Below are 23,199 nucleotides of genomic sequence, written 5' to 3'. Positions count from 1 at the left end.
GACAAGAGACTGTGTGTGGATATTAAAAGCCAAAGCTGTAAACACACAGCAGAGATAGCAGCTGGAGAAGTTATTCCCAAGGAGAATGTGTGAGCAGTAAGAAGAAAGGAGCCAAAGGAAAAATGGGCTGAATAACACTCCTAACTGGAATCTATTGATCTGTTTACTACTTCTTGTTTGGTTGTACTGCAGTTTATTTTACAATGATGTAACACTATCCAGGTAAAGTACTTGTTTTAATTGTCAGAGGGATGGGCTCATCTGTCAGATGAATGTGTATCTCCATTTCTACTCTGCCGTAGAAGCTGAGTGCATACCCTGGCAGTGCTGCTGTCTATTTACTGTTCACTGACAGTATCATTGCTGTATAGGGGACCAGAGCAGGAGTGCCAGGTCACCAATCTGCTTTGCCAAAGTCGGAACATGAACTTTCAGTCTAGATTTTCTTAATCAGAGATGTCTTTTTGCTGCAGCATCTAGAATATTTTATTCCTTTCCCACTCTGATGTTTAGAAACAAGAAATACATCACCTACAAAGTTGGCTTTCCCAGGCCCCAGCAGCTGTGCAGGCTCCTGACTAGGCATGAAAGACTGCCAGTGGTAGTCTGGAAAGAAAAGAAACGTGTTGTTCTTCAAGCACTTAACAGACAGTGAAATGTCACTGTTGATTTTGCAAACTGCTGTGTTTTTGGTCATAGTCACATTTTATTCTGTTTAGGTATTCACTGTTTGGCACACGTAGGTCTCAGTTTGATTTGTATTTCAGCTTAAAATATCAGAACATGCAATTCAAGATCCCAAGTTTGCTGAATTCTAGACTTAATAGGGGATCGGAGCCTTTTGACCATGAAGGTTAAGCACATTACTAAATGATTATATTTACAAAATCCATCAGGAAGAGTTGTGACTGCCCAGAAATGGTAAAAAGTATCATTTTAATGAGGCCACAACGCCATATGAAACTTTGTTAAGTTTAATTCCACAATTCAGCTCTAGTTTTGCAGCAGTTCTTGAGCCTTAAATTGATGGGACGAAATTCTCCATGATTTGCAAAATGTCTATATTAAGCAGCTGGTCACACGCTCATTTCAGTCAGGGGGTTGCTTGTGTAAGGTGATATGCAGCTATTATTGCATTTGCTGTCACCATTCCATTAAATGGACTTTAGTAGAATGAACCAAAAATCCCCACAAAACCTCCTTGTCTGGTGGAGTATATTAAGCCTTGGCGAAGCAGAGTCTTCTTTAATATGCCCATGGAAGCCCCAAACCTGTGAAGGAATATTAAATGGGAGAGGTCCAGTAGTGATAAGCATGCTTCTTTCTTTGGTCTGAAGATGTACTGTAAGTTCATTCCTTGTTTTACTGCCTGTAATCCAGCAAAACTCACCACAGAAAACAGCTGATGTTTTCTTCAGTGCTGGTCAAAATGTCTACGCGACACCTGAACAAAACTTTTGCCCTTTTGCCTGCTTTTTAGCAGTTCATTATTATTATTATTACTGTATTTTATAGGCAAGTAATAATTCTCTCAGCTGATGGGGTGCTAGTATGAGAATAAGTAGGCAGATGGGAAATGCTTTCCTAATTTTCTTTTCTTGTAGTTGAGGTGAGTGTCTTTTCCAGCTGTGTTGAAAGCAGCGAGTTACTGGCTGGATGATAATCTAATTATTTTATCTTCCCCTCTTAATTTGCTCAGCAGGAGAGTTGCTCATTCCCAGCATGGAGGAACACAATGGCTCTTCAGAGACTCCAGCACTGAGCCAAGGGCAGCACGTTGCCATTAAGTGTGGGTGGCTGCGGAAGCAAGGAGGCTTTGTCAAGACCTGGCACACACGTTGGTTTGTTCTCAAGGGGGATCAGCTTTACTATTTCAAAGATGAAGATGAAACCAAGCCCTTGGTAAGTGAAAGGAGGAGATAGGATGGGAGGTGAGGGAGGAGAGTAAGTTAATGCAAGCAGAACTGTCTGGTGTTTAAAGAACCAGATTTCTCCCTCTCTGTCACTGACTCTGTATTGGATTTGGGATTTTGATTATGATGAACAGAACACTGAGTCAGGCCTTGGCAGTTGGTGTGGTTTCTCCATCAGATTAATTTCTAAAGCTCCCTTTTCCAGATCAGGTTTTCTCATTTCAGCATTCAAAGGGAGTGAAGTATACATAAAGTTCAAGTAGCAGAAGTCAGTCAGATGGACTTGATTGAGGCAGATGAATAAGCTGTATTTGAAAAAGTACCGATTTTTTTTTTTTTTTTTTCTGCTTACAACGTGGAGTACCCTGCTTTATGTCTTCCCAAATAAGAAATGCCATAAGACTGTAGCCTGAATGCATTGCCATCTGTAATATGTAACAGACTGCTGTCTGCTGCTTGGTTCTCTTGTGACGATTTACTGCTCCTTACTCCTCATTTATTTTCCTATTTATTTAGCTTTTCCACCACCATGTGTTAGTTTTAGGGCTGCATATCTCTAGAGTGCCATATGAGTAGAGAAATAATGCTGCCTCTTGGGTCGGGGCAGGCCTGAGCCCCTGTGGTAGTAAGTTAAGAAAGATCTTGTGCTAGCACCTACAGGAGATTGATAGTCTTATGTATTAATAGTTTCATAGATGCTTGTGACTTTAGAAAAAGCTCTGACATCTGTGAGTTACTTCTGTGCAGATACTAAAATACAATAACCACACTTGTGTTTTTTATTTCTCATGGTGTTGGTATTTCACAGGGAGTTCTCAGGGACATAAACCCCATCTAATCTAGTTTTCTATATGGAACAGCTCATGACACTTGGTCAAGTTTTACAGCTTTCATTTACAGCACATGTTAGGAAAAGTATTCAGTCTTGAGATAATTGTTTCCAAAGTATGAGTTAATTTCTAAGTACCAATTTCACAACCTTGGTAGCTGTTTTCCCTTAAAATTATCTCAGATAAATAACACACTGTATACAAATACATAAAATAGAAAATTTATGTTAGGATTACTAATCTGAACATAAAATAGCCAATAACTTCTGGGAAATATGATATATCTTTCCCTGCATGTATTTTGTTAATCAAGAGTGTAAAAAGCAGCCATCAAAATAAAAACGTTTGCAGACCAGATATTGAGTTTCCAGAATATAACTCTACTTCTAGCACTTGACATCTGCCAGTATGTTTCCACGTTAAGACTTCATGACTTTTTGAGAGCTGGCACAATGCTGTACTGCATGGAGCTTTCTGCAGCACTGTGGAGCCCAAATTATCTTTTTGTCAGTCTACTGCTGACCTGTGGGATGACTTCAGAAGATCCTATTGACTTTGCTACTTCCTTTTGTGAAAGGAGGTGGTGATTCTGATCTTCTGATACATGTGATAATCAGGTAGCAGCTGATTGAATAACTAAAAGTTTATTTGAAATTTCCACTGAAGTATCAAGTAAGTTCATAGAGACACCTAGAGATACAAAGCGAAGTGGGAGAAGTGCTGAGAGAAATGTGACCTAAAATACGTCAATATGTTTTGAAAATTAATAGGCCTGTCCAAATTAGGATCACTCAGTATCTTATCTTAGTGTATTTTTGGGAATATTTCCAAAGAAAACTGCTCAAGTGTCAGTTCCTGAAATACGTCCCAGGTTCAATGCTATATACAGAAATGGTTTTTTCCCCATTACATTGAAGGGTTTGCTGCATTAACTTTGACAAGGAAATCACTATGACCTTCTGGGAACCCTGTTGTTCTTGCTATGGAGAGGTAAATCAACACCACTGATACCATGAAATTTCAGTGCATAGGGATATCATTAGGAAATGGCATGAGGTATTTCATTGTATTTACTATGTAATACTGGATCTGTATTTAGGATGAATACCTCTTTGTTCACTACTGGATTGTGCAGCCTGTACTATGTACAGTTGTACACTAATTCTTTTAGACAAAAACGTAATGGAAGAAGGATAATGAAGTTTTGTTCCAAAATGGTTTGTAGTTTTTATTTTGCTTACTGGTTGATTGTATTTGGAAAGAGGCAGGGAGTGTTGGTTACTCTCACTGAGGAATGTTCTACTTGCACACCTTGTGTGTATATGTAAATGGAAGGTGGAAGTACTATAGCTGGAGAGGACAAGACAAGCCAGTGGGCTTATGTTCGTAGCCTTAATGTGAATTTGAGAAAAGCAGAATTCACTTTGTGGTGCAAATTCGGCAAATGTCCCAAGTACCTGTGTGCTGAAAATCTGGGGTTGGGTTCTGTTTTCAGTCTGTACCAGAAATTATGCCATGATGTTTGTGTTTTTGAAAGTGAGGGAGACGTGAATGGAACCAAATTTCAGAAAAATACTGTGATCAGTCAGACTTTATTTTTTAAGTGACTGTGTATAATGGGAGTAAAGAGAAGAAGGAACATTTTGAGTTTAAGCCATCTAAATGCTTGGAATTTCAGAAGTATACTCATTTCATGCTAGTAATAGAGATAGCTACCACATGTGCTTTAGTCAATATGTGTACATCTCCTTGGTGTCAAGAATATTAAATTTAAAAGTCTTTAACTATCAGTTATGAGTGTGGGGAATTCTCCCTGCCAACCTGTGCCTCCAGGCACACAGAATTGGTGAAGAACAACAGAAAAACAATGCAGTACGCAGCTGTTAGTCTTACAGTCAAGGTCAGAGAATTGTCATTGAGTCTTTATTATCATCAAACACAAAAATCGTTCTCTAGTAATGTTTTATCATAAGAATAGTATCTATCTTTTGCTCTGATATCCTTGAAATATCTCTGAGGATCTGGCAAAAATGGCATTTCTGTTTACTGAAGATGTGGGTATGGATAGCAATAATCTGGTTAATTCCAGAAGACAAAAAAACACTAACAAATAAGTGAGCAGCAAACCACGTGAAGGAATAGAATCTGATTTCTGATAATTCTGTGTTATCTTGACTTCTTGGAGGTGATAATGGATTTTGCTTTGTTAATTCTTTTTACTGTTTTCTGCTGTAGAAAGCTAGTATTATGCTAGATCTGAAGGTCAGCTATCCAAGCTTGAAATGTGGGCAGCTGAAAGAAACCAGAATTTAGCATTCCCTGTTCCACAGTCCAGCTGTTGTTTAAATGCAGCCCATGAAGATGCATTTCTTGCTTTCTTCTCTGCTATGGTTAACTTCTCCAGCTGTGTTGAGGTTGACATGGTCTTGATTGGATATGGGAAGTCACTGCCTTCTCAGTGAGACAGTGTGCTTTCTCTGTGGTTTTGTGAGCAGCAGGAGGGAGCTTTGAAGCACTGTCTCCATGTTGTAGTTTTGCTGTCTCACTCTACTGCTGTTACTGAGAAAGTGAGTTAATGGGAGAAAAGCTTGGTAATCTGTACTGATTGAGCATCATTGGTATTAGGTTGTAAATGAACAAGAATGGGCAAGCTCATCCAGTCTAAACAGCATTTTAGCTTTGGGCTCCTGTTTAATGTTGTGAGGATTCAGCTTGGCTTGTGGACTTGAATTTGAGGTGTGTTAAGTAGAGATATCTTGAAGAGCTCTGAACTACCTTGTTGTATGCCTGAAAGCAGACAATGATCTGCTGTTATTTCAGTCTATATCCCATCCTATTTTATTGTGCAGTTTTTATCTTCAAGATCTTACTTAACTCCTAAGTGTTTGGCTTGAGTAATGCTGAACAGTATTCAGTGGCTCATGCTATCTTACGAAGACTGAAGGGAATAAGTGTGAATCTTGAATGTGGCATTTGAATTGGTCTTTGACTGAAAGTAAGTGGCAGCTGCAATGTTAAGTACAGGTTACTGTTTGTAAGGGAAACAGTCTCGGATGTACAAACAGAAAATATTTTGAATTATTGCTTTCTGGTAAAATCATAGAACAAATCATAGAGTGGACTGGGTTGGAAGGGACCTTAAAGATAAATTTACCAGTGTTATTTATTGGAGTGGGTACACCTTCTTTAAACTTCCTTTTCTGGTTATCATACTTGTAGAAGCCCTTCTTTGTTATTCTTTTCTCTGAGTCCCTTGCCAGGTTCAGTACTTCCCATTAAATGTAATTCATATAAAAATTTAATTGTCAGATAAATGCACTTAACAGCATGAATAGGAATCTTGACAAATTACAGTTGCATTGTTAAATTAAGATAAAGCTTCTAATGAATGTAAATAGAGATTATTATAATGATTGCATAATTTGAAGTTTAGCCTGTCGGTAGGCAAAATCTTTCAGTATAAGTATTGAAGGTCCACGCACTTTAAAACTGCATCACAAGAAGTGGCATCTCTCCTTGCTGCCTTAGAGCATTTTCAGTCAGGGAGTGTCAGTGTGTGCACTCTGGTATTTGTCTCTGGAAAGCAACAAGAACCAGATTTTGTGTAAATACTGAGGAGCAGCATTCTATGTGAAACAACTTCATCATCAGTAGATTTTGCTTTGATTTGTAAGAGCAGCTCCCTCAGTGTTGCTGAGGGAAAGAAGGGTGGTAAAAGCGCCAAGTCTCTGGCACGCTTGGCTTCGTAAGCCTTGCTCAAAACTCCACCTTTCACAAAGCAAATTCAGGGACTCAGTGTGACAACAGCGATTGTCCAAACCACTGATGATGGGGGGTTTTTTGTTTCACTTCTAGGCAAAAACTTGCTATTAGTCTGGGAAACTGGAAGCAGTTTGGGGATGGACATTTGCTACCGGGTGATCTTTTGCCGGCGTGAGCCTGTTGTGAACTGTAAATGAAATTATGCAAGTGTCAAAAACAAATGAGTGGGGTTGATAGAAAAATCAGTTTTCTCAGGAATTTTGCTAGAAACTCAATATATTAGATGAAATTAAATAGGATTTTTTTTGACATCAGCAGTGAGGTTTGCCAGTAATGAAAGGATTTGTCAGAAAGGCTTTCAGCTGTTGGCTATTGGATACAGTTTTTGAGGGTGGTAAAAACAGAACTTATAAAACAACCAAAAAGCCCCTCCCCCTCCCCAAAAAAGTCCATCAGAAAGCACACCTTAAATGCTTCATGTGAATGCAGTGGTATGGAAGATGTCCAACACAGCTTAGATGAAGGTTTTAAAAAAGTCACTCCGAGTGTCATCTCTTCTTTATTTTCTCTCCCTTCATGGCTTTTGACTTTTTGTAAGCTCACTGAAGTAAGGTACTGCTCACTGGAGTTTTGCATGCCATGCAAACTGGAAAGAGATTTTGTGTTAGCCATGTGTTCCGGTGTAATGATATTTCCTGTTTTTTTTAATGCTTAGTTAAGGAAGAGAAGCCCCTGTGTAACATACCTTTCTATTTATGACAACTTGATTTTTTTTCCTTTCTGATCATTCTTGAGCTCCATCCACTGAATGTAATGTCTCGCAAGTTTTGAATAGAAAATTTAACTGCTTGTGTCACTGATTGAGTTTCACATGAGGCCCGAAGAGTTGTCTTGTCTGATTGCGAGTAGCAGAGTTTTATGCTTTTCTTCTATATGAGACACCAACTGGTATGACATGGTATGGCAACAGGCAAAGCAATCTTCCTTATGTAGTGAACTGCTACAGTGGTGGCTGTTCAGTGCAGAAAGTGAAGTGAAAGCCCCAAAACTGATTGGGCCCTTTTTATGGGTTTTCAGGGAATGGCTCCTCAAGTATATGAATATAAGCAGACTTTTGCAACTAAAGCAGTGAAATTTCTGGAATACAGGGACGATTATTAAGGATAGGTCTTAGCTTTTACATGCAGTGCAAAGTTCTGCTGTTTTTAATATCTGCGTACCTTTGTAAGTGTTTAAGTAATTCACTGCTGCAGGTTTCAGCAATTTATTCATAGAGACACGTTTTTTTACTTCAATGACTTATGTGTTTTCAAGGGTGTAATACGCTTCTGTCAGTAGATACCCATGGGAATTCAGTACCTGAAAGATTAATGTGATAAGGCTAAGTTTATTTGAAACCAGGGTCTTTCTAGTGCCATTATTCTGCTGCTGAGGAAGGGTTTCTCAAATTCACAAGGCTAAATTTCTGTTCTCAGCCTGAGACAAATAGCCACAAGGTCCATTACTGAGGTACTCAACTTGGAGGTGATCAACTTCCAACTTTAATCCCCTTTTCTACTTCTTTCAGACCAAAAACATGAATTTTCAGTAGTTGTTATTTGTGTTTTGTTCCTTTGAAAAACTTTTAAGTCCTTGGGCTCGGCCCAGTAGGAGTCTTAAAAAATTTCACAGTAAGAAAAAAGGTTTCTCCTCAAGCATTCACTACCACATTAATTACAAGAGTGTCACTAAACACTGTGCAAAGCTATAGATTCTGTGTCAGTTCTTGCTACATGCTTTGTCCCAACTTGTGCAGCTGGAAATTCTGCTCCCCTGTGAAGATGGTTTTTAGGTTTCACTGCAATGCAAGGGGTATTCAGTTTCTGTTTTAGTCAGGTTTGCATGCAGCAGTTGTGTAATTGCTGTGACTGTGCCGGCAACATCTGCAAACTGCTGTATCCTGTTATTATACCATTTGTTTAAATCTGTGCATGCTTCATTCACAAGGACTTGTAGCTTTTAATTCTCCCTGGACTTGACTGAGTTTTCAAAACAGCTTTCAGCTGTAGTCTTTGTCCTTCTTGCATTGCTGCTCTTCCCTTTCTTCAGATCCAGCTCTGGCCCCCACTTCCCAGGGGTCTTCTTTTGCTTCTGAATACACTGGCTGGTGAAATAGCTTCCCCTCTCCTCTCCCAGTGCCTGTAATGTTCATAAAGAACCAGCTGTATAGTTGCTCTCTAACATAGTTCAGTGTCTCTATCCCCTTTGACAGCTTGGAAAATAACAGAATTAAATGGTTGTCTTCCTATTCCACATGCCCCCAGCAATTCCCAGGTGCCTGAGCAGATCTTCAGTTTAAACTAAAACTACAAGTCTGTATTTTCCATTATCAGCCTCTTCAATGCATTTTGACACACACCTGCCCCAAAACAAAACCAACAGTGAGCCTTGATGCTGTGCAAAGCTGAGGATGTGTCTATTTCCTCTTAAGAGAAAGCTTCAGAAAAGCGGTCCAGTCACCAAAGTTCAAAATTCACTGAGTTGAAACAGTGTTGTAGGTGGGAAATGTGAACTCTTCATGGTGTTTGAACTTGTGCATTCCACTGGGACTTTTGTTGTTATAACCAAACTCAAAAAGTCAGGATGGTAAAGAAAAGATGATGCCAACTGAGACTGCCTTTTTGTGTGGCAGGTAGTACAGCCCCAGGTCTTCTTTCAAAGCCATTTGGGAAAAATAAATACTCATTCCCAGACTTCTGTATCTTTAATCAATCCAAACTGGGAAATCAGTTTCAGTAAATATTTTTTTAATAGAACAAAGCAAAAATGCCTGGTTGAAAATGCCAGCACCGCTGACCCATGTATGCATTCAGAGCTAAAGCTCTCGAGTATGCTACCTAATGTGTTGTATAAACTGTGTGTATAATTATACTCAGCCAACACCTGCTGTTAGGTTGGAAAGGAGAGGCGCTCTAATAAGATGTAAACCAGCCAACAGCCTAATTTCAGTTCTTGGCGGCCAATGCATCTGCTTAGTCCAAATGTTCAGAGAACTGCCCCCACCTTTCCCTTAACGGGACCAGGGAACTAGCTTGTTTGTAATAACTTGCTAACTCTGAAGTTCAACCCTTAGCATGCTTCACTGAGTTTCATGGATGAGCAATAGTTCCAAATGTAAGAAACCGCTACAAGGTACAGAGCTGTTTTTCCATGATGGTGGGGCTGCCCAGTCTTTAATTGTCTCGAGCCTTCTTATATTAACACCATCTTTCCCTCCCTTTTCTGTTTCTGGCTCATCCAGGATTTGGGACAGGAAAGAAAGGGGAGATGCTGTCTGTCCTCTTTTCTTAGTTGGCTGCCTGGTGAACAGTGCATTTCTGGTGGATGATAATGAATATATGTTTAACAGGTTCATGAATTTCTGTGGAGAGGAGTAAGGATGGTGTCAGGCTGCTACTGGTTGAAAAATACACCTGATACTATGTTGGATGGTTGTTATTGATTGTCTTCTTGTCGCCACCTTCTTGTCTGAAATGTGCTGATCTAAATTCCTAATCATGTCAATGGTTTTGTATTATGAACTCCACTGCAGTGAAATGCCTTTTGTCTTATTTAGTCAGACAGCAATGATCTGCTCTAGATGTTTCTCGTTAGCTTTTGTTACTTAATAGCAGCAGCAGAGTAAATCAACTAACCTGAATGCTGCTGCACAGGCATGTTAGGCTGTAAGGTGAAATTTTGTGAAAATCAATCTCCAAATGAATCTTTAAGTAAATGTAATTCTTTCTCTTTCAGTATGTAGAACCTTAATTGTTGTAAAAGTAAATTTTTCTCCACACTCCAATAATTTGGGCAGCAGAGGCTATGTAATAAGTTTGTTTTGTTTAAGGGCAAAAACCAGGGGTCAGGAATAGATACGGATGTTTTGTTTTGGAGCCTGACAGGTGAAATTCAGTAACATTTGATCAACTCATAACCTGGAGCTGCTGCTGCTGGCTTCTACCTTAGCATATGCTGTTGAGAGAAGGTATGAGATGTGGAAAAGTTTATTTGGTTCTGTTATCCTGTGTAGGCTACACTTAATGCCCCTATATAAAGACATCCTAGGTGTGCTTGCTTATTTCCTTGGATATTGTTAAAGGACTGACTTAATAATGTTGCAGTTAATGTAGTAGCTGAGAACTGATTCTAGTAAAAATTTTGAGCAGCATTTATGCAAGTCCATTGATTTCAGCTTGATTCAGCTGGACTGAATATATGCTCTTCTGTGTGAGCTTAGGCTCCTCATGTGAAAAATGACATGAGTCCTATGTTCAAGTGCAGCAACATGGTGAAGATGTGCTACATAACGTAAGCACTGTGGACAAAAAACCCCGTCCTTGGTGTCTCGATCATTAGAGCCTTTGGCTTGCCACGTGTTCCCTGATGAGCTGAGCCAGACATTTCAAATCCCTTCATACAGAACAAGTTTATGAGAATGGCTTTCACAGGTGGTATTTGTGTTGGCAGCCTCAGAATGGAGGCCAAGGGTTGAATGGTAACAGAAGCAGCTAAATTAACTTCTAATGCTGGAGGGACATCCTTTTCAGCAGGCTTGCAGCACAGAAGTTGAGCTAACAAAAACTTTCTGTTACTGTTCCAACTGCAGAATAAAATCCATTAAAAGTCTATGCAGCTGCCCACAAAGGGCTCCTGCTTGGAGTGAGTAATTGAAGTGTTTCCACTCTCTTACTCCTGAATAACAACCATAAGCAACTGAAGAGTGCTAAAGACTTTCATAGACACGGGCATGCATTTTGGAAGCTGGTAGACATAAACTGAGCATTAGTGTAGGGATCTGGTCCTTTAGGTGACAGAAAACAGACACAAGGTTTTGATTTAGGTATATGAGCTGATGCTTTAGTGAGGCATTCTATATGCATTTGCCACAATACAGCGGGGATCTCACAGGAATCTTGCACGATGGCTCAGCAGTGTAGCCTTTCCTCACCTAATCCATAGGTTTCAGCTCTGTTTTAGGACTGCTCACCTGCCCTTTTTCCTTTTGTGATTCCCTATCTGTTGCATCAAACTAATGTTTTCCTTTCCATAAGCAAGGACAATATGGCAGGCCTCCTTCAGATTGGAGGGATGACTCCTTCAGCCTTGAAATAGTGCTAGCGCTGTTGCTGGATGGGGTGCAATTAAAAGCCTGCATGCCGTGATCATATATATATGGTCACAGTAATTACTGCATTTCTGTCCTTACACTATGAGGAACACTGAAGTCACCTCTTTAGGCTGCCCACTTGCCTTTGGTGAGGACCAGCTCCTTTTTCTGCCTGTTTAATCAGTCCCCTTGAATATTAATTTTAAAAAGCACAAACACTCTAGAAAGGGAGGGGGGGAGGGGAAAAGAAAAAGTTCAACCACTTGAAAGAAATAGGAAATTATTTTTATGTTTTGGAGCCCAGTGAAAATGAGAAACACTTGCAGGTTTTTTCTTCTTCCTTCTTTGCTTTTTCCTCACTTAAAGAGCAATAAATAATATTCCACATCTGAAGAAGAGGTTTAGTATTTGTGTGGAAAAATGATATTGTAAAAAACTTCAAAAGTTATTATTTGCCACATACTGCCTAGTGTTAGGATGCCAGATTTTCCCCTGGGCTTAAAAGTGATACCTATTCCATTGTGTACCAGCAATTACTGAAAATATGTTCAGCTTTTGCAAGCTGAAAGTGTATTTAGCTAAGAATTTATATGTTGTCTTTCTCCTGATGGTTTTTTTTCTTCTTCAAATGAAGTTGCTGCTCAGTACACTTTATTATAAAACCTTTCATTTCTAATGCAGAATCACTACCCATTCTCAGACCATCTCAGAGTGAGCATCACATCTTTTTTTGGTATCTTTTGTTTAATGCAGTATTACCTCTTCATCTGCATACTTAAATCCAATGTAATAGTCTAGTTTCTAGTAAATGAAACAGATGATGTGCTACATAAACCAGCTTTTTTTTACATTTTATAGAAATAATCCCCTTCAACAGGCCAAGTATTCCCTAGAGGGACTTTTCAGAAAAACACCTCATGGGAAATGCCAGTGTGATTGGTATTTGTTACAGCTCCTGATAGTACATCTTTGAAGAGGATAAAGAAAAAAGGCAGACTGAGGTCCATTTGTTTTCATAATTCCTTACATAAACATTTAAGAGCAGATAGACTGGCCATGGGAAGAGCTTGGATGAGACGTAAAGAGGTGTTGGAAGAGAAGAGGAAGTCTAACAGTGTGAAGTTTACTGTGCTGTAACCTCCTTTATGCCTCTCAAGAATGCCAGATGAGTCTCATGAACATCAAACTGGCTCAATTTCCTTTAATGAAGGTGTGTTAAATTCCGTGCAGTGTCCAAACTCTCCTGTCAAGTGTCCTGGAGTGAAAAGCTACATGGGAGTGAGGCTTAGCAAGATACGTGTAGTGGGCTCCTGAAGGTGCATTGTTGGCATGAGAGTTCACAGATTAGTCTAGAAGAAGCCTAGTGTTAGATTTCATTCACAGTCTAGGCTGTAAAACATATGTTGCATTTAACTACCTATGGATCAACAGGAGATCTTTTCCCTTTTGCTTCATCGGTTTGATTGTTATTCCAGGTGTGTTTCTTCATTTTCTTTCTGTATTTATATAATGTCATTTGTACAACCAGCACTATCTGGGAAAAAAAAAATACAAGTCATAGCTGAGAAAACAAAACATACAGATCCTCTGTGTCAACTTTTTTTTATATACTGAAGTTTCTGGTGTTTAATTTTCTGGCCAGTCGCCTCATTTTTAAATAGGTTAACCTAAGCTGAGGTGGAGGCTAGAGAGTAAAACAAATTTTCAGTATTTTAAAATGTGACAAAAAGAAGTAGTGCATAAGGTAAGTTCCTGTCCTCTGGCATGATCATACCAAGGTGAAGAAAAGCATTTTATGAGTAATCAAGCTGTTCTGAGCCAGTTGGAGACAAGGATTCATATACATTATGTTGAAGACATGCTAGAGAGCAAATGATGAGTGTTTTTTCCTTAAAATAGTCTCCATTTTCTAGTAAAGCACTTGTTCCAATAAAAAGCCTTCAATCTAGCAAACGTCAGTGCTGTCACTGGCAGCTGTGGAGCATCCTTCAATGGAAAGATAAGGCCCAGTCCTTCTTGCTTCTCCTTTCCCAGCAGGAGCTTTACATTTTCCAAGACACTTGTGAATTTTGAGTGTGAAAACCCAGACTCCACTCTAGTGTGAAATCAAGATTTTGAACCAGTGCATTGTGACCTTTGGTTTTATGTGGTGTTTCTCACAAGGCCTGTTTTGTGATTGCAAGAAACAGACTGCAGCCAATTTTAAAAACAACCAAGTGTGCATGGTGGTATTTATTTTAACCTCTTTAGTGTAATAGCTGGTTTAGTAAACACAGTAATTATTTTGGTGTCCCTTTGCTACACTGGAAAGAAGTATCCAATTAACTGAGTGAAGAGAACTCATCTACTGCTCTGAATGCGTAAAAGGCTGATTTAATGTCTCTATCTGAGAGAATTTAACATTGTAAATAAAGCTAATTAACTTGTTAAGCTGACGTGAGGAAAACACAAAGTAAAACCAAGAGCTGCATTCTTGGCTCACGTTCACAACACAGCTGTATTCTTGGACTTCTCCAATATTATCACTCCTACAAGTAGTTTTTTAATTAAATGTTTAATTAAACAGAAGGAAGGTCTGCTAGGTTAAATTGTTGCTGGTTAAATTGTTGCTGCCTCTATTGGTATTCCAAAAGATGACAGCATTGGGACTTTGTAGGAGGTGGGGCCAGCAGATGCCTGCAGAGAATGGAACCCCTAGCAACAACAGCTGCCTGGAATTGCCTGAGTCCCAGCTACAAGAGGTCAGACCAGCTCCAGCCTTACAGACCTCTGCAGGATTTCCCTCTCCTGGGCCCCCTTCCCTTCTTCCCCCAGCTATCCCTTCCCCCTGAATAAATAGACATGTCCTCCTAACCTATCTCTCCAAACCCCCTTATCAAAACCCCCCGGGATTCGTTGTCCCTGGCAGGAGCCCACCCCTGTACCAGAACCTTCTGTATCCCCCTGTATATAAACTCTGATCTTGTGTTAATAAACTGCCATTTTGTGGGTCACATATCTCGTGTGTGTGTCCCGTCTCCCAATGCAAGATGTGCCTCGGAGGTCTGCAGCAGGTTCACCCCCCAAAACCTGCTAGAGGACTTCTTATGGTTGTGTCGTGCTGAGAATACAAGTGTAGTATTCAGAATAACTCTAGATGTGTGCTTTTGTTCTTTGACTTGAAGCAGTTTTGTCTCAGCTAAAGCAGTGTTGTATGTGGAGTCTGTACTACTAGGACTAAGCGTCTCTCGTGTCTCTCAGTGTCTTCACTGTGGGGGGTTCTGCTCAATTTGCTATCTCTGGGTATAACTTGAGCAATATGTGGTCTCTGTTACAGAACCAGCAGTACCTGTACTGCTGCTCAAAGACACCAGGTTTCAGAAGTTAAAAGGGTGTCACTATTTGGATGTTCACTGTATTAACAAAAAGAAAAATTTCCCCCAAAATATTCCACTATTTCTCAAATACTTTCCTTCATGAGTATGTGTAAGTATCATTTAATACAGCTCTCAAAAGCAGGACATGGCGGTGCAGTTGTGTGATGTTCTCCGTAATGGCAGCCATGTGACTTGCATCCAGCGCAGTGATGCACAGCTGTGTGTCTGCAGTATGCTACATGACCTCAGAAATTCAAGATGCTTTACAGACCCTCTTCTCTTACTTTGAAAGGCTTGAGTGAACCACAGGCATTCCTTCATAAGCTTTCAGGTTACCCTAATATCCAAGAGAGTGTATTATTGTTGAAAACAAGAGCAAGCTTGTGTACTTGAGAGGGATGGAGTCTGCTAGAGAGTGTCTATTCTGTAGTTTTGTTTTAATTTATATTGCTTTTTGCATTGAACATCCTCAGTATGCTCCTCCTCCTCTTCCTCTCTGTCCTGCTGCATCGTGCTTTGGGAGAGGAGCAGAGTTGGGGAAATAGGAGACATGCAAGGGTGAAAGGCCCTTAAATATTGTTGACACTTAGCTTTCTCTGGCAGCATCCAATATCAAGACTTGGACCATCTGCAGGGCATGGATGATGGACTTCCATCACCCCTGTCCTTCCATTTCTTTGCTGCTGGAATGGGAGTACTGGTTTGGAAAAACAGAGGAGATGCTGCCCAATTACTGTGATCCCAGCAATAAAAGTGCTTTGTGGATGTAGTATCTCAGATGTGAGCTAGTTTAGTTGACGTTTGTAGCTTGCAGAGTCTAATTTGAGCCGGCAGTGTCGAGAGGGTGCAAGCAGGGGTAATTTCAGAGGGAAGTTAAATACGTGCATGCAGAGCTGCGCAGTCTTTTTCAGATCAGGGCCTTGAATGTGGTGCTGTGGGAGCTTGGACACGAATGTAGCATTTGACCTTGGGAGGGAGGGTGAAGTGGTCAGAGGGGGTGGTATGAGAAAATTTAGCTGTGCAGTGTAGGCTCGAGGAATGTAACCAGAGATCAAGGGAAGAGCATTTTAAATGAGTGTCTGAGGAACGGGACCAGGGTTTCACAGCAGGTGTGGGGAGGAAGAGCTGAACTTCCAGACCTTAGAGGGCTGGCAAGGCTTGCATTCATTTGTTAACCACCATTCTTCACATTCTCTGTTTTCTTCAGAGCATAATTATTTGCTTGCATTATCCTGCTTGGCTCATCTTGTGAGCACAGTGTGCATCTGCAAATAGCATTAGGTTCACTATTTGGCTTGCAGTGTTTTCTCATAAAAGGCTTCAGCCACTATTGTTTTTGAAACCTTAGGCAGCTCATAGTAGAGCTCATGAAGGTATGCTCTGTGGATGATGGAGGGACAAAAACTCTTTTTTGCAGAATGGTCTCTAAATCTCAGTGTGTAGACACTTCTAAATTAGCGTTGCACAATAGAAAATAAATGTTAAACAAACCAGACAGTAAAATGAGATTTTAGAATAATGCCTATGCTTCTCTCAAATTGGTGGTAATGCCAGCAGTGGGACAAATGGCTGCTGAAGAATGAAACTAGCTAAAGGCAATCCCCCTGTCAGTTATCCAGTGAGCTGCGTCCAGCGGGTCCCCAGTGTGTTGCAGACATGCAGGAAGAGCATAAAGGCTTTTTATGTAGGGTGACTGTTAATAATAGGCGCTATGCAGGAAAGAATTGCTGCATATTGTGTAGTTTGCTAATGCACGTGTAGTCAGCAAGAAGGTTCAATGACAGGTTTCTCAATTAACTGCTTACACAGTTAATAATTCAGTTACCGTGTGCCCAGCAGGAGCGAAGTGGCAGAAAGTCCCTCTGGAGAGGAAAACTTTGATGGTCTGCTTTTAGAGATACAATGGTCAGGGTTGGGAGAAGAAAGATAGAGATGTTTGTTGTGGCTGGTTTTCTGTGGATTTCTGCAAATGCTTTCCTAAATACACATTTACAGAGACCCAGGTAGGAAGGCGGGGGGGAATGTCAAAATAGATCACTACAGCTGATTTCCTGCATACCAGGGGGCACAGAGACAGTTTGCTGACAACCAGGACAAACAACTTGGGGTGCAGGAAATAACAATTGCTTGCAAATAGGAATATGAGGTCTAAGTTACTTGCTTTTCCAGGGATATTTATTTAGACAGCTGAATTTCTTCAGCTCTGTGCTGGCAAGCTCCATGCTCTGAGTTGGGTGAGTAGTGGAGCTGTTGCACAGTTTCTTTTAACGATTGGTTCTCAGGCAGCACAACCTAAAAGCATCCTGTGGGCTACACTGATCTGCTGGTGGTATGGGTCTTGCACTGAATTTGAGGGGCTCAAGAGTCTTTGGTTACCAGCATTCAGGCCTGAACACTTCTCCTTTCTGCTTTCAAAGCAATAAGTTGTGACTCAGATGTACACATCTCCTTCTGTACTGGTTTGGTAATGAAGGAGGAATGACCACTGGAAATTTGTGTGCTTCAGGTGAGTGTGAGTCCTCCATGTATGCCTGTATTTGTCCTCAGTGGCCAAAACTCGAATACCTTTGTCACTTAGCTGTGGTGGCAAGTTCCATTTTGCATCTTGCACTCTGATGCAAAGCGTGCTCAGGATGCAGTTGTGTTTTGCCATAGTGTCACTCCAGGGAACACTGTCCTTTCACATTCTTACCACCCTTGTGTTGGTTGAGTGGAAAGACAAAGTGCCAAAAAAAGCCTGAGGTTGGAGGTTACTGGGGATGTTTGTAAGGAACAAAAGTGAGTCTGGTGTCTTGGGGGAGAGAATGGCAGGAAGTCTAAGGGAGTAGACCTGGACAAATGTTCATCCTTAAATGACCATCTGCCCTACCTAACATAACAGGTATCTGAATAAACAGGAGAGTTTCTCAGCTTTAGTTTCAGCAAGTGTTACCTACTGTGTGGCTTGCAAAATATAGGGAGGCTTGTGCAGTTTTATGTGGTGAGAAATTTAGTATCCCAAAAGGAAATGCCTGAGTTCATTGTTTTCAGGTATTTTCAATTATCCACAGTTAGTGTATGGATAATCTGATAAACACTTTTTAACTTAAAAATGTTGCAAAATAAGAGTGAAAGCAGGTAAAAATAATATTTTAACATGATTTGAAAAGAAGATTCAATTGTATTTAGTAGTTTGGAAATACACAGACATCATTTGTGGAGGCTTGTAGAATATTGAAAAAATAATTAAATGGAATTGATGATCACTAATTTAGTTTCACTTGTGGATTAAGTCCACAATAGGAGGCACTGTGGGTGGCACTGATTTTTTTCTAAGACAGAGCCACAGACCTGAAATGTAAGCTAGAACTGTCTTAAATAAGGTAATAACCTTTAATAACCTTTTCAAAACTGTCAGCTGCATACATAGGAAAAAACAGATAATTTAAGTCACCACTGTTATATATAAAAATAATATATAGAAATCAGATGCACTGATTTTTAACTTAGGTTGAGATTGTCATTGCAGAAGCAATTGCAAATGCTAGGCTCTGTCTTTAGCAAGACAGACAAATAAACATACCCCCCCCCGTTTGTTTTCTTCCAGCAGTATTTTATGGTGAGTTATAGGAATTACACTGTTGTTGTTGTTGTCTGCTCAAGGCCTGCCTTTTAGTCGAAAATAGAGAAAACGTTCCTTTAGAAGAAGGAATGAAAAGTTTCATGCATTCAGCTCTTGCATGCATAAGCAACCTGACCAGTCCTGTGAAAACGAGCAGAGGAGTGAGATTTTCTTTCACATGAAAGAACTTGGGGATACTGCAGAGTTAGCTTCCAAGAAGAAAATTGTTCTTTAAACTTAGGGAATATATTTTGTGAAGGACAAAGAGAGTTGAGCTCCCTGAGGCTGCAGAGAATGGGGAGAGTGTGTCATACAAAGACTCCAGGAAAACGATAACTATTCATTGCAGCCTGGCTCTTATTATCCAGGATATCACAATGGTGGTAATGGCCTTTTTAAACTTGCTTAAGAACACAGATCTGACTGTGTGTAGAGCTTGGATGTGCTTTGCTGATGTCTTGATGTTGTGTGTTCATTACGGGTTGGTGCAGGCATGCCAGAGCTAGGGAAAACAAGTGGGGTGAGCTGGTGCTTTGGGATAATACCCTCTTCCACAGCGTAGTGCTTGGAGGCTGTGGCGTGGCTGGGGGTATTAACAGTTCTGTGACAGTCACTTATGAGGAGAGCTGTAACCACTTTAAGGATGAGTAAGAGGGCTTTTGTATATCTCTAAATTAGCAGTACATTGAATGCAAGCACAGCTGGAAGGAATCTGCAAATCTGCATTTGGAATTTGGTAGCTCTTCCCTGGAACATTTTTCTGTATGATGGTAGTTTCTTTGGTCTGCATTACTTATTTTGCTTAACTGCAGGAGGGAACCATAAGCTTTGTGTGGAGTAAACCGAAAAGAAAACTTACTGTGATGATGTAATTTCTGATTTCTTGCAAGAAACTCCTAACTGCCCTGTCTTGAAACAAATGAGGAAGGGCCCTGTCTTCAGGAGGGGCCCCTGAAGACCTTCAGCTGTGGGGAAGTACAAAAGGAAGGACTTCTTATAACTTTCTGAGACTAGAAGTGGTTTTTACTACAGAGTGTAATGGTAAATTACATTGGACCTTACACACTGTCAGGTGACTTTTAGGAAGCTAATGACACAGTGGAATAGTTGGTGTATCAAGTGTTTGCATATGAGCAGTTATGTTAAGTGTTTTTCTAAGAGATGACATCTGTAGGAATTCCATAATAATGTTGGGATTAATGGAGTCAGTTAGGATCAGGTGAGGCCCAGGCCACTCCATCTGCTCTGGTTTTGCCTGCTAAGTTTATTGGTGACTGAGTGACTGACCCCTCCAGCATCATATTAACTGAATAATGGGCTGGGAAAAATCACATGTATGTAATAGAGCGGTGCCACATCCTTTTCTTTGCCAAATGTATCCAGTCATCTGTGGAAATACATGCTCTTCTAGTCCTTGTGGATGTTTAGTTACTGTAGATTTTCCCAACTAGGCATGTACAGAAAATAATTAGCATTGTGCAAAAATGCCTTTCACATGGTGCTGAAGTAAAAGGGACATGGCTTTGGATGTTAACATGTTTGGTGCAGGAACCTGCCTACCTCTTGTTTTTTTGAGACTTGTGGAAATATGCATATGGATATATGCACAGATAAGCACTTTTCATCAGAGGATTTTTCACTAATTTTGTGTAGTCAAATACTGTTACTATGCTGTTTTATCAGATTGTGAAACTGAGGGTTGGTTTCTGGTTCAAGAGAGGAACAAGCAAGGTAACATTTAAATTTATGAACTGTTTATTCCAACCTTAAAAATCTTCATAACCTCTATGGAAATGTTGTCCGTCATTTAAAATGAAAGGGGAAGAACAGAAATTTCACTACTGCTTTATACTGGAGGTTTCTCTGAAATACTAAAATGTTTAGTAACCTCCAGCCATTTCTGTAAGTAATATATGATCCTCTGTTGAATTTTACAGAATCGTTTTACCAAACCATAAACCACTGGGTTTTTTTTACTGACTCCTGCATGAGTTTTTTGTGTCTCCTTTGTCCTGTATCATTAAAACATAGAAAATGATTGAGCAGGTGACAGCTCCCAACAGTTCTGGATCAAGAGAATAACAGTCCCAGTAAATTAGAGATGACTGTCACCATTCATCATCCTTGGGATAAAATGGAGCTCGCTGGAGTAGAAGGGATGTCCTTGGTTGTGGTGATGAGGCTCATGACAGGATTCCTAAGATAACACAGAAATGATGGGAAGGAAGTCTTAAAAATGAGGGGAGCGTTCTTCTGTGCTACCAACTGCCCTGGTGCAGAGGCAGTACTGGCCATTGTCCTGGTCAGGTAACCTGAGATAAGACTGCAGATTTCAGCTCTTACTCACAGTTTGCAGACTGTGGGGTGACTGTTGGTTTTGCCAGATAAATTTCAGCAGGTAACTGTTGTGTTTTATAAGGTAATTTTGATTTTGCTCCCATTTTTTAGTGCACACTGGAAACTGATGCTGTAAGGCAGTTTTGATTTTGCTCCCCTTTCTACTGCACACCAAATGTTGATTTTTTTTTTTTTTGTCTCACCAGCTAATACTCATTTCTTACTACGTTTACACTGACTTACGAAAGACTAACTCAGTAACTTGTGTAGTCAGACTGGGAGTCAGATTGCCTTTTGTTACTTAAAATTACTTATCTGAATGTGCAAATGAAACTTGGGGTAAACTTGTGGAGGCGTGGTTGATGAGTTTTCAGAGTTCAGATGGATACTCTGACTATATGAAAAATGAGGCACCTTTCGGGGACAAGTTGAATGTCTAAAACTACAGTTCACTGCTTTATCATCAGCCCTGATGTTGCAGCAGATCATTAAAATACCTCAGTAAGTCATTAATGATGAAAACCCCCAATCTTGGTTTGAAGAAAGCACATGACTATTACTCTGTAAAGTATTCTGGTTTGTAGGAAGATCCTGTGAAACTGAACTAGAAAATACTCAGTGTCTGCTGAGCTGCCTGCCAAGCAGGCAGAAGACAGAAGCAGCTGAGCTTCAGCTATGGCTTGCACTTAGAGTATTTCAGACACTGAATTTCCTTTCTACTTTTTTCTTAATAAGATGTACATATCTGAAAAGGGGGACAGTGATCAGAATCTGAAGCCTTTGCAAAGGATTTTATTGTAGTTTGTTTTGGTGGAAAATTCATGGGAGTGGGAATAAGGTGAAGCAAAAAGGTGGAAAAAAGCCTCCAGGAACCTGTGAAGAGTTGCGGTAAGATGGAATGGTGGTGCATTGCTGCCTCTGGCCATCACTCTACTTTCTAGTCTGTGCAGGCATCCTTAAGAGACTCGCATCTATGTGTTGTAAACAGCCATGAGGTAAAAAAAAAAAGTGGCTGAAGAATTCCAGGTGTCATGACTGAGCTAGCAGGAAACTAAATTAGATTCAGAGAGCCACTTTGTCATGGTGGCAGAGAGATGAGGGGCCTAGAGGGACTCTTTGTGTTCTGTGCTTGGCTGGCATTGTATGAGGAACAGCCAGCCAGAACTAGAGGGGCACAAATCAAATAGCAGAGACTTGGGAAATGGAAGTTATATTTTTATATTAGTAGCATGAGGTGCAGCAATGAATAAGAGTGTCTTAATTTTCTCTTTTTTTTTTTTTTTTCCCTCCTGTGTTTGTTTCATGCTTTCAGAAAAGCATTCTCAAGCTTTAGCAGCAGCAGAGCCCATATCATCACTATACAACTAAGCAAAGAATTAAATGTATTTGTTAGGCAGAAGGAGTAAGAATAGGATATGGAAAGTGCACAGATGTTGACAAAATAATAGGGGTTTCTTCTTCACACAACATAGAGTCTCTCTTCCACCTTGCTTTCAAACACCAGTAATCACTTTCTGTCCTCTAGTGGTTAGCAACCCCCTTGTGTGTTTTAAGTTTTTAAAGGCATGATTGGATCCTTGTGGCAGTCAGTCTTGAGTGGCCACAAAGGAAGATAAGGTGGATAGCCCTCACAAGGACTCATTTCCCAAAGTGAAGGTGACAGGCTGTTAACAGTGGTGCTGTTCCTTGTAATCTCATGTAATCTCTTGATCTTGTCAGATAGGAGCACTTGTGCATTAGAGTAATCATGATGAGGTCATAATCGAGCGGCCTGAGAAAACCAGCATTCAAGTGTGTTCCCTGGTACACTCGCTCTGAATGCTGTAAAAATTTCCAAACAATTAGGGATGATAAGCAGTTGTGTGATAATCGTTTCTGTCAACAGGTTGACCTTTGTGTGGGTGATGGGCTTTTTGATGATCTTCGTCTTTTCCTGTTTAAAGGGAATTTCAGCACAGTAGGAGGTCTTTGTCCGTTAAAAGGGCACCATCATGATGACTTTTTTCTTCCTTTTATTCACTTGGATGTGGTACAAGTGCACATGGCTCCTGAAGTAGCAAAATGAATAGCTCGAAGGAGGGCCTCATTAGTCTTGAAATTAAAATAATTGAGTTCTTTTAGCTTATTAGTGCTTAAGAATAGCCCTCTCTAAGACCATTACCTCTGGGATAAAAGCCATATTTGCAGCTGAATAAGCAGCATGTACAACATGACTTGTTGCTAGGGAAAGAGGCTTTCTTAGTTCTCCGCCAAGCAGAGTGGCTTGTGTAGT

At 40.3% G+C, this 23,199-nt stretch overlaps 1 protein-coding gene across 1 annotated transcript in view; it reads left to right on the top strand.

Annotated features, from left to right (window-relative positions):
* Positions 1–1,707: 1,707 nt before the first annotated feature.
* The window catches only part of ARHGAP24 (Rho GTPase activating protein 24), a 170,795-nt gene continuing 149,303 nt past the window's right edge, over positions 1,708–23,199 (top strand). Inside the window, exon 1 of the mRNA XM_027887228.1 lies at positions 1,708–1,902. Within this exon, the coding sequence (XP_027743029.1) occupies positions 1,723–1,902 (180 nt within the window). The 5' untranslated portion in view covers positions 1,708–1,722. The remainder of the gene's footprint in view (positions 1,903–23,199) is intronic.

This window comes from Empidonax traillii, unplaced genomic scaffold, assembly GCF_003031625.1.
Source record: "Empidonax traillii isolate 1590-97213 ecotype Southwest subspecies unplaced genomic scaffold, ASM303162v1 scaffold205:size1172791, whole genome shotgun sequence".
Taxonomy (NCBI): Eukaryota; Metazoa; Chordata; class Aves; order Passeriformes; family Tyrannidae; genus Empidonax; species Empidonax traillii.
The sequence above is the reverse complement of the archived record's forward strand: the minus strand, read 5'-3'. Positions and strand labels throughout refer to the sequence as shown.